This window comes from Salmo trutta, chromosome 24 (assembly GCF_901001165.1).
Source record: "Salmo trutta chromosome 24, fSalTru1.1, whole genome shotgun sequence".
Classification (NCBI taxonomy): Eukaryota; Metazoa; Chordata; class Actinopteri; order Salmoniformes; family Salmonidae; genus Salmo; species Salmo trutta.
The window spans coordinates 16,907,045-16,919,066 of NC_042980.1; the positions used below are offsets into that span (position 1 = coordinate 16,907,045).

Sequence of the window (12,022 nt, forward strand, 5' to 3'; positions counted from 1 at the left end):
CAATTACATGTTACTTTTATCTCTTATTCTTGTCCGTATTTTTTTAAACTGCATTGTTGTTTGAGGGCTCGTAAGTAAGCATTTCACTGTAAGGTCTACACCTGTTGTATTTGGCGCATGTGACTAATAAAATGTGATTTGATGCCACTCCACTAATTCTGCTCCAGCCATTACCATGAGCCTGTCTTCCCCAATTAAGGTGCCACCAACCTCCTGTGGCTGAGACAGTAGATAATATGTATATCTTTATATCTGGTAAATGTTATCCGGGATCCTTGGGACGTCCCTACCCTAAACATAACTATACCCCTTACCTTAATCATGGCGCTCATTTTAAATGGTTGTCTTTTTCTTACAGGCAATACAATTGGACACACTTGATGACGTCAATATTACTCGACTATGGACAAAAAAGACAATTTCAACGCGTTATTATCGCGCCTCGAAACAACTTGCATAGAGGGTGATTTTTGGGTCAGATTTGCAGGTCTGGTGTTAAAATCATGGCGTTACGGGTGATTCGTTTGGTCATCCCCTCGGGGACAGCCGTTTTCAAAGCAGGGACACCTATTCAGACGGTAAGATTGTAAGAAGAATTGCCAAAATGCTCTCTCGCGCAACGAAAGACATCAAGTTCACAAGCCGCCCTCGATACAAGGACACCATAACAAGAATGCTAATGCTAAAAAGGCTAACTAGCAGATTGGTGTTTTGCGTGGCCAGCCGAGTGTTATGTGGTTGTCAACAACTATTGTGTAGGAATGTATTGTTATTAGCGGCAATATTAATTAATTTGTTAGCTAGCTTATTTGAACTAATTGTCTAGTTACCGTTATCCCATTCTTGTCATCCTCCTGACATGCTAGCTAGTATTTCAGTTTTATCAATTACAATGAAGCATTCTTAATTCATGGTGGGCAGGATGGTCAGAGGATGACACTCGCATACTCATTCTATTGATACTGAGTACAATTCAATATTTGATTTGAGAATTAATTGATCAACATATCTTCTATCTTTAGGCTGGTATTCACACAAGCTCATTAAGGAACCTACGGTACGGCTGGTGGGCATATGCACTGGGCGAGAGGACAACCCCAAGGTTCAAAGAAAACAGCAAGATCATCTCCATTGATGGCAACCTGGCCTCAGGAAAGGGGGCGCTGGCCCAGAGTCTGGCTGATAAGCTGGGTAATGATGCAGTTATTGAAGTCTAGACTACTTATTTATACATATTTATAACTTGGTGAGTTAGAAGTTTATAATGCCAATTGCATTAACTAAAAATAAAAAAGTAATTTCCTACCTTTCTGGTACATAACAGGATTAATGTATATTGACTACATTAACACTTTGTCTGATGTCTGTAGGGATGCTGTACATGCCTGAGCCCAACACACACTACTTGGACAAGATGACAGCGGAGAAGGAGCCTCTGCCAATCGCCTTCAATGGTAACTGCAGCTTGGAGAAGTTCTATGCAGACCCCAAGGCTGCTGATGGGAACTCCTACCGGCTACAGGCATGGATGTACCTCATGAGGCTTCTTCAGTGGTCAGACGCCATGGAGCACCTGCTCACCACAGGTACGGCTGGCTGGCATTGGGAATGCGCTCAGATATCGCTCACAAATGACATCAGGATTGTGTTAGGGAATCGGGGAAAACAAAGAATTGAGCTCTTGAGCTTACATTCCTGTAGTTAAATTAATGCCTTGTGTTATTATAAATGGCTTTTTGCAAAAATATGATTCTGTCCATTTTGGGTTTTTAGTCATGTCCTTCTCATAAACTTTCTCCATTCTAGGTCAAGGTGTGATCTTGGAGCGCTCCCCCTACAGTGACATGGTGTTTGTGGAGGCCATGTTCAAACAGGGCTACATCAGAAGGCAGTGTAAGTACTGAAATCCCTATGGTAAGGGTGGTACAGATCTGAATAGTCTTATTGCGTTATTTTTTTATTTCACCTTTATTTAACCAGGGAGGCCAGTTGAGAACAAGTTCTCATTTACAAATGCGACCTGGCCAAGATGAAGCGAAGCAGTGCGACACAAACAACACAGAGTTACACATGGAATAAACAAACATACAGTCAATAACACAGTAGAAAAGTCTATAGGCAATAAATAGGCGATAGTGGTGAAATATTTACAATTTAGCAATTAAACACTGGAGTGATAGATGTGCAAGTAGTGATACTGGGGTGCAAAGGAGCAAAAAAGTATGGGGATGAGGTAGTTGGATGGGCTATTTAGAGATGAGCTATGTACAGGTGCAGTGATCTGTGAGCTGCTCTGACAGCTGGTGCTTAAAGTTAGAGAGGGAGATATGAGTATCCAGCTTCAGTGATTATTATTATTTTTTATTTTTTTGCAATTCGTTCCAGTCATTGGCAGCAGAGAACTGGAAGGAAAAGCCGCCAAAGGAGGAATTGGCTTTGGGGTGACCAGTGAAATATATCTGCTGGAGCGCGTGCTACGGGTGGGTGCTACGGGTGGGTGCTGCTATGGTGACCAGTGAGCTGAGATAAGGCAGGGCTTTACCTAGCAAAGACTTATAGATGATGAATCAGATCTGAATTAAATCTGGTTTAACACCAACCTGACAAGCCATGACATTGAAAGGTCATTAGTGTTTTACATAAATAAACTGTGGGTGAAGATGCTTTTTTTTTATGTATGCCACCATTACTACAAAAGGGGCATTTTACATTGCTGTGGTTGAATCTCATATGTTCTGTAATGCAGGTGTAGACCACTACAATGAAATCAAAGGTATCAGCATCTGTGAGTTCCTGCCCCCTCACTTGGTCATCTATGTGGACAAGCCAGCAGAAGAAGTGCAGAAGAAGCTAAAGGCATCAGGCAAAGTAGGGAGACACAAACAAGGAAAATATAATCCATGCTATACTTTTCTAGGCATATCGTTTGTCTGACTGCATGACCATCCATTATCAGCTGGTAGAGAACCTATGGAAGTTTTACTCAACCAATTGAGTCCTGTCCAGTAATTATTCTAAATTGTGTGAACTCTTTCTAATATTGACGTATTTGGGGCTTTAAACAAAAAAACAAACATTTTAAACTCCTCAAAAAGTCTCTACTGTGGTCATGAGCTAGGTTAGAAACAGAGAAAAAAATGATTATCAGTCTGTTGCTAACAGCAAGTAATGTTCTTAATTGGAACCTTTCCTTTGCCAAACGCCTCTGGTAATGTGTAAAAATTATAGAAATTAGTTGTTGCTTTCACGTACGCCCATTTAGGACCTCTCACATTTGGCAGGCATGCGGGCCTCACAAAGCCTGGTAGTTATTAGCATTATGCAATTGTGGTCCCAGCAATAATCCTGTCTTTAAACATTAACATGGAGGGCTGGTGGAATTCGGTGCAAATTGAGATAAATATGCAGTCTCAGATTCTACCAGAAAAAGAATTGTTTAGGACAAGTCTAGGTGCATAAAATCTAGGCTATTTTCAACTTAGGTAGTTTGATTCATAATTCAGATCAGTGTTCCAAACCTTTCTTTCCGGAGTGTAATTCTCACATCTCTGATTGGATTTAAATATATAACATGTTTAAACCTCAGTTTTAAAGATGTTGAATCTCACTCCCTTATTTAAAGCCAGATGTATCCTTTCAGTGATCAACATGATGGATCTTTTTTATCTATGCTATGTTTAGGGTGCATGTTGAATAACCATTTTCATCGATGGTCTTGTTTAGGCTATTGCCTTCAGAAAGTATTCACAGCCTTTGACTTTTTCCACATTTGGAAAAAGTGGGATTAAAATGGATTTAATTGTCATTTTTTTGTCAACAATCTTCACAAAATACTCTGCAATATTGAACTGGAAGAAAAATGGTAACATTTTGTAAAAAAAGATTTTTAAAAAAAGAACTATTTAGGGCTGTCCTCGACTAAATCTCGGTGGACCGAAAGTCGTCTGTTCTTTCGACCAATCAATTGGCTGAAATTTTTACATTTGTATTTTTACATATATACCCTGTGTTTTTAAAATCAACTATACAGTACCAGTCAAAAGTTTGGACGCATACTCATTCAAGGGTTTTTCTTTATTTTGACTATTTTCTAGATTGTACAACAATACTGAAGACATCAAAACTATGAAATAACACATGGGATCATGTAGTAACCAATAAGGTGTTAAACAAATCAAAATATATTTTATATTGACGATTCTTTAAAGTAGCCACCCTTTGCCTTGATGACAGCTTTGCACACTCTTGGCATAACATGATGCAGCCACCACTATGCTTGAAAATATAGCAAGTGGTAGTCAGTGACAGGTTGTATTGGATTTGCCCTAAACATAACACTTGGTATTCAGGACTAAAAGGTTATTGCACATTTTTTGCAGTATTACTTTTGTTTTTACCTTGTTGCAAACAGATGCATGTTTGGTATTTTTAAAATGTTAAACAGGCTTCCTTTTCACTCTGTCATCAAGGTAACTACAATGTTGTTGACTCATCCTCAGTTTTCTATCACAGCCATTACATTTTTTTTACTGTCTTAAAGTCACCATTGGCCTTATCTTAGTAGTGACTGGGTGTTTTGATACTCCATCCAACATGTAATTAATAACTTAACCATGCTCAAAGGGATATTACATTTCTGCTTTTTTATCTACCAGTAGGTGCCCTTTGTGAGGCATTGGTAAACCTCCCTGGTCTATGTGGTTGAATCTGTGTTTGAAATTCACTGCTTGACTGAGGGACCTTCCAGATAATTGTATGTGTGGGGTACAGAGATGAGGTAGTCATTCAAAAGTTTGGACGCATACTCATTCAAGGGTCTTGTAAAAACACTATTATTGCACACAGAGTTAGTCCATGCAACCTATGTGACTTGTTAGGTGACACTTTACTCCTGAACGTATTTAGGTTTGCCACAAAAATGTAAATTAACCTAATTCCACTTTGACATGATGGGGTATTGTGTGTAGGCCAGTTACAAAAAAATCTCAATCCATTTTAAATTCAGGTTGTGTAACACAGCAAAATGTGGAAAAAGTTAATACACAAAAAAAGTGAATACTTTCTGAAGGTACTGTATATGCCCAAAAGCTGCACTTGTGTTTTTAGATCACTAATAGTATTGGATGGGTAGCATTTTGGAAAGAAACCATCTGTCAAACTTCTAAAGGCTTAATACTGGCCAATAAAGGAATTAAATCAAGCTGAAGCCTGGATAAGAATTCAAGCATGGCCCTTCAAATAGATTCATATCAGTTGCCACTGAGTTATTTGATTTTGTGTGCCATGATTATTCTTAAGTTAGGTTTAATTACCTTTCCGCTCTACGGATCAGATCATTGAAGATGAGAATCTGCTTCAACAGCTCCAAACAGATCTTCTGCTTCTCTATCACTTTGGGTGTTCTGCTTGTTAAGTTAAATCCATTTAAGGCACTTTGACTAAGCAAGTGAATTGTGTTGGTTCTGGTGTTGGCTGTCTTTTCAAATAGTCTATTTTCTGAAGTGTGTTGTTCCTGTCTTTCTGAATCTATCCTGTCTTACCCTCAGGATGTACCCCTACCCTATCTGAAGAGCATTGAGGATGCCTACAAGAAGACCTACCTTCCCAAAATCAGGTTAGTGGATTAGAAAGTTCTCTAGTTAAACATATACTATTCATTATACCTCTTGAGATGACCCAGTCTTTTAACAACTTGAACGTATTTTTAACAATGCAATTTTTCAAGACGACTCCGATCTGACCTTCAACCATTTACAAGAAAGGTGTTGAGAGAGTTTTTCTTTATTTCAGTGAGAATGCAGAATTGCTCGCTTATGATGCTACCCAAGCACAAGACATGGAGAGGGTAAGAAAATCCAGTGAATGACTAGAGGCATCAAATTATATAATAATAATAATAATAACCTTGTAGTTTCTGGTGAGAAAACAAACATGGTGTTGATATGTTATAGGCCTAGCCAATGCATCATCCTGAAATGCACTGACTGCTATTGAAAACCTGTCTTATTCCCTCACAAAACTCTCTCGTCAAACAGACTTGTTTTTCTCTTTAGATTGCAGAAGACATTGAGTACTTGAAATTTGAGAAAGGACCTTGGGTAGAGCAGGATGATGTCACACTCCACTACATGAGAATGCTGTAAGTATAACCACTTAATTTGTTCCCTACACTTGTACACCTTACTTTTCCGTCACGTACATGGGTAAGCCTATATAGTTCATATTGGAGCTCTGGAAGCTTTCTCATCAGCCTGCTGTTTTCCTTCCTCTCTCCCAAGGGTGGAAGACAAGATGAGGGTTGCAGACCTGACCCATGTACCCAACTTCCTCCCTGAGGTCACCATTGGGGCTCACGAGTATGATGCAGGCTACTATGCCTTCAAATCAGTAAGGGAGAAAAGCACTCTACTTCTCTTATGTGGTGTGGCTAGATCACCTGATATGAACAGATTATGATAAAGTGGGGTATGAGCTATAGGTACCATACTGCATAGGCAGAGAACTTTCCCCCTCCTTCAATAGTATTTTTCCTCTCCGTCTCTTCTGGGTTTTGTGTCCGTCTTGTGGTTTTGCCTCCAGCATATTAAATAACTATTTTGGTAGCTGAAATATCAAATGATATACGAAAAGGGAAATGCCATATGTGGAATATTCTCCAAGTCATTGGTGTCATCAGTCTTGCAGGAAAACATTCTGTCCTGACCTTTAAAATTTATTGACTGGAGATGTGGGGGTATATAATGTGCTACAGGATTCTTTGAGCTGACATTTTGCTCGGTGCCCGCTATTATACTGGAACGAGTGGGAGGACAAGCTTGGGGAATGTGAACTATGGCGGGCTTAGGTTGTCTGCATTTTCTCATCCGTACTTCTACTTGACAAAGTTCACTTCTTCTGAAGTGCAAGCTAGGATTCCGCAGTAGAGTGTACTGTACTGTTTGACAAGAACAACAACAGATAGGGGTTTGTCTGGTGATATCATTTTGGCTTCGCCAGCTTAAACTCGTGCTAAGTTGTACCGCAGATGTCAAAGTAAAACTAGGTAAACAAAACTTTAATGCCTATCAATGTTGCTATTTGCAATCCAACACCACTTCTTCAATCATGGCTGATTTGTTTTTGAGGCTGTAAATGTCTTTATATTTAAGTCTGTTTTCTGCTTCTTTGGTTGACTGATAACAGTTGAAAGAAAGAGAAACAGGGTTAGTCTAGTGTTAACTAAGGCCTACATGATCTTTTTTGTTTCATACTCACAAGACTGATGGGCTAGTGTCGCCAGGGTGACAGAGCAGCCTGGCTGTCTATCAGTCTGTCACTGACGGGGCTTCACATTAGCAGGAACTCATAACGCGCTGTTTGCTAAGGCTAGGGGGTGATGGACTGCAATGTCGCCCCTAGTGACAAAAACACTTTGCTATACCATTAGTCTTTGCTGTCGTCCCACATCTAAGGATGGATGAGTCTTGAGTGGCTAGTTCTTCAAAGCTTAAGGGAATAAGAAGGCCTGGCTTCTTAAATCGGAGAACTGTAAACCTGCCCAAGTGTCCTGTGGAATATCGTGTGTCTCTTTTTACCCAGGCAATTCCCACAAATGTTTTTTTTTTTAAGTCAAGGATGACTCCTTGACCCTCGCATTGGATTCGTTTTAAGGATTTCATCAGTAAAGTGTAGGTTATGACTTGTATGCCCAGACTAAGAGGGTTACAGAACTCTCAGAACAACTATTAGGCGACTAACTTGATTTATTTCCAAAAAGGCAAAATATTTATTAAGTTCTTGTTTATACCTAGCCTAACTACATTGTATTTTACTTGCAACTTCAAAGATGGTTTCTCCTATATTTTTGGCAACTGTTTCAGCAAATGCATCCCAGAAGTGTTAGCATACATAATAGGCTATATCCCCTATCACTTCTCTCACTCTAATTAAATTGACTGTCCTTTTCTTTTCTGTCCCAAAAGCTCCTGGGAAAGAAGTACGCTGCAGGTTATAATGCAGACATAGGAGACACGAACATCTGGCTGAAGTGAATGAGTGGACCTGACTACTCTTGAGCTGATTGCTGTAGATGAATGGTTCGCTCCTCTTTCCCTCCCTCAACCCCCCCTCACACACCTGTTCACTCCTCCCTATGGGTGGAGAAGTCTAAATATGGGATTATCCATTTGATCCAATCTGGAACATTCTCTTCTCTGGTCTGACTGTGTATCAAGGAGAAACTGTATTATGGCCATGAATTATGCATTAAAAGTACATCTAAAAACGTGTTCTTTTTTTGTGTGAAATGTGCATCTAGCCTTTTCAAGAGGGATAATGGCAATTGGATTGAGGATAAACTGGAATCTCTCTTAATCATATAATTTTTTTATAAACTGGGACAGCAAACTTGAAAGTAAAATGACTTCACTGACTTGTATCATTATAATGTATCCGCTAGTCTTTTCTTTAACAGATGCTTCACACAGTGACTTTGTCAGTGCATAGTGCGGTGTCACATAGCCCCGTAAGGGTTTACTGTTTTTCTTAACCACAGTTCCAGGTATGGAAGCAGGTAGCCAATTAGGCAGGCCTTCAGTGTGCCTGTTGTACTATATGTGTCTGCATATACTGACTGGGCTCAGACTGATTGGCTTCCAGCCGTTCCATAATGGCATATCAAACAATACATTTATAAATAATAATCTAAAATCTGCAGTTATGACATGCTCTAAGGGCAAGATTAGATATACTATGTTCATGAAAGAGAAAGATGATCATTCAGGTGCTGCTAATTTCAGACTCTGGTGGTATGGATCACCATGAACATATTGAAGTTTAGCTTTATTATTGAACCAGAAAATTGAAAGTTATTTCTAGTTGTTTATCGAAGATAGCTGGCTAACTCATTGATCCTGCTTTGTATTATACCCTTCAGGTCTTCATGTACCAAAACAGAAGTGCAATCCCCCCCCACACTCTTTTCACAGGGTGATTTTAAGAACCTGGTTGTTTTTAATTTACCACCAGCTGACTCTTAAGCATTTCTCACTCACACAGAGACACACACACCTCCAGCATTTACACACCTATGCCACTGTAGCTCAGCGAAGATGGACGACACGGAGCTATTACACTGACCGAGAGGAACAGAGCAGCAGGCTGTGGCAATTAGACGCTGGGTATAGTACCTTGCCGGCTGGTGTCATCTCCCAAAATGTTAATTGAACACATGGCATTAAGTACGATTAAATGAGCCCTTGTCGACCTCACCTTAAAGTGTCCGCGTGATCCTTGAGTGAAGCGCTGCTGCTCTTTACTGTGCAAATGGATCTAGCAGGTGAAACCCTGTGAAATGAACAAACGCCTCCCTCCCATGACTACATTTTCACATGGGCCACTTTGAAATCTGTCGACTAGTGATTTTCACAGCCCATGAGACAGGGAAGAGTTGTAATTGGCATTATATGAAATGAGCAGTCAGGCTCATGACTTGTTATAGGATGTCACGGTCACAGTTGAAATCCGTTTTACAGAACTCTCTTATGGCCTCTCTCAGACGGATCATTTCCTAAAGCTAGACCCCAACCATGTGCAAGAATGGGAAAACGCATTCAAAAGGGCAACTGGAGGACAAAGAGTAGGCTACATTATGAATATGAAAAAGTTAGATTTCTACAAGGTTATGACCCAATTCTTTAGTTCAGTTTATCTGGGCTATAAACCATTCAGCTGAAAAACAGTTTCATTAAGTCCAACTCTGAAAACTGAGCAGCACAGGTCATGTGGTAGTTCAGATTTATTGTTTTGCCATACAATGCTATCGTTGGCCAGTCTGGAGTAAATTTTTGTTCCCAGTGGCTTGGCTGGCTAGGCCTGAAACGCAGTGACCACATCTCTAGAAATAGCTATGCTTCTGTGAGAGAAGCAGTGATTAATTTATTTTTCTTTTGTCAGTTGGAGGAGCTAACGTCTCGTAGTTCTAATCTACTCTTGATTGCTAGTGGAGATACACACGAAGGGCTCAATAGCTGAGGGTGTTAGTGAAACAAGGGGAGTTCTCCAATTACGCACATCCTGCTGCTAGATCCCAATGATGATAGCAGCCTATCTTGTGTCTTGGACTTCATGTGATACTTTCTACCAATTGAATCACTGAAAAAATATGTAAATACAACATGTGTTGGTCCCATGTTACATGAGCTGAAATAAAATGTCCTAGAAATTTCCATATGCACAAAAAACTTTTCTCAAGAATGTTGTGCACAATTTTCTTTATATGCTCCTTTTCCAAGATAATCCATCCACCTGAGAGGTGTGGCATATCAATAAGCTAATTAAACAGCATGATCATTACACAGGTGCACCTTGTGCTGGGGACAATAAAAGGCCAATCTAAAATGTGCAGTTTTGTTCCACAACACAATGCCACAGATGTCCTAAGTTTTGAGGGACCGGGTAATTGGCATATAGACTGCAGGAATATCCACCAGACTTGTTGCCAGATAGTTTAATATTAATTTCTCTACCATAAACTGCCTCCAACGTCGTTTTAGAGAATTTGGCAGTACGTCCAACCGGCCTCACAACCTCAGACCACGTGTAACCACGCCAGCCCAGGACCTCCACTCCTTGCTTCTTCACCTGTGGGATGGTCTGAGACCAGCCACCCAGACTGCTGATGAAACTGTGGGTTTCACAACCAAATAATTTCTGCACAAACTGACAGAAACCGTCTCGGGGAAGCTCATCTGCGTGCTTATCGTCCAACCAGGGTCTTGACCTGACTGCAGTTCTGCGTCGTAACTGACTTCATTGGGCAAATGCTCACCTTCGATGGCCACTGGCATGCTGGAAAAGTGTGCTCTTAATGGATGAATCCCGGTTTCAATTGTACCGGGCAGTTGGCAGACAGAAGTGTATGGCATCGCGTGGTCAAGTGGTCCTTATAGAGGAACAGAAATATAACCGAACATGCAACAATTTCAAAGACTTTACTGAGTTAGAGTTTATATAAGGCAATCAGTCAATTGAAATAAATGCATTAGGCTGTAATCTATGGATTTCTTGTGACTGAAAATACAAAAATGCATCTGTTGTACACAGATACCTTAAAAAATAAGTAGGGGCATGGATCAGAAAATCAGTCAGTATCTGATGTGACCACCATTTGCCTCATACTGCGTGACACATCTCCTTCGCCTTAATAAGGTTGTTGATTGTGGCCTGTGGAATGTTGTCCCACTCCTTTTCAATGGCCGTTCGAAGATGCTGGATATTGGCGGGAACTGGAACACACTGTTGTACACGTCGATCCAGAGCATCCCAAACATGCTCAATGTGTGACATGTCTGGTGAGTATGCAGGCCATGGAAGAATTGGGAAATGTTCAGCTCCCAGGAATTGTGTACAGATCCTTGCGACATGGGGCCATGCATCATCATGCTGAAACATGAGGTGATGGCGGCGGATGAATGACACGACAGTGGGCCTCAAGATCTCGTCACGGTATCTTTGTGTATTCAATTTGCCATCAATAAAATGCAATTGTGTTCATCGTCCGTAGCTTATGCCTACCCATACCATAACCTCGCCGCCACCATGGGGCACTCTGTTCATAACGTTGACATCAGCAAACCCACTCGCCCACACGTCACCATACACGCTATCTGCCCGGTACAGTTGAAACCGAGATTAATCCGTGAAGAGCACGCTGCCCCAGTTGCCAAACTGCAGTCAGGTCAAGACCATGATGAGAACGACGAGCATGCAGATGAGCTTCCTTGAGACGGTTTCTGCCAGTTTGTGCAGAAATTATTTGCTTGTGCAAACCCACAGTTTTATCAGCTGTCCTGGTGGCTGGTATCAGATGATCCCGCAGGTGAAGAATCCTGATGTGGAGGTCCTGGGCTGGCGTGGTTACATGCGGTCGGTCTGTGGTTGTAAGGCCAGGTTGGATGTACTGTCAAATTCTCTAAAATTACGTTTAATCGCTTATGGTAGAGAAATTAACATACAATTATCTGGCAACAGCTCTGGTGGACAT

At 40.8% G+C, this 12,022-nt stretch overlaps 1 protein-coding gene across 1 annotated transcript; it reads left to right on the forward strand.

Moving 5' to 3' along the window:
- Nucleotides 1-419: 419 nt before the first annotated feature.
- On the forward strand, nucleotides 420-8,266 carry LOC115160830 (NADH dehydrogenase [ubiquinone] 1 alpha subcomplex subunit 10, mitochondrial-like). The gene is made up of 10 exons (XM_029711295.1): nucleotides 420-578; nucleotides 1,023-1,191; nucleotides 1,371-1,586; nucleotides 1,807-1,893; nucleotides 2,747-2,868; nucleotides 5,547-5,614; nucleotides 5,791-5,845; nucleotides 6,054-6,139; nucleotides 6,279-6,387; nucleotides 7,962-8,266. The coding sequence occupies exons 1-10, from the start codon at nucleotides 504-506 to the stop codon at nucleotides 8,028-8,030; spliced, it is 1,056 nt and encodes a 351-aa protein (XP_029567155.1). The 5' UTR covers nucleotides 420-503; the 3' UTR covers nucleotides 8,031-8,266.
- Nucleotides 8,267-12,022: the final 3,756 nt, after the last annotated feature.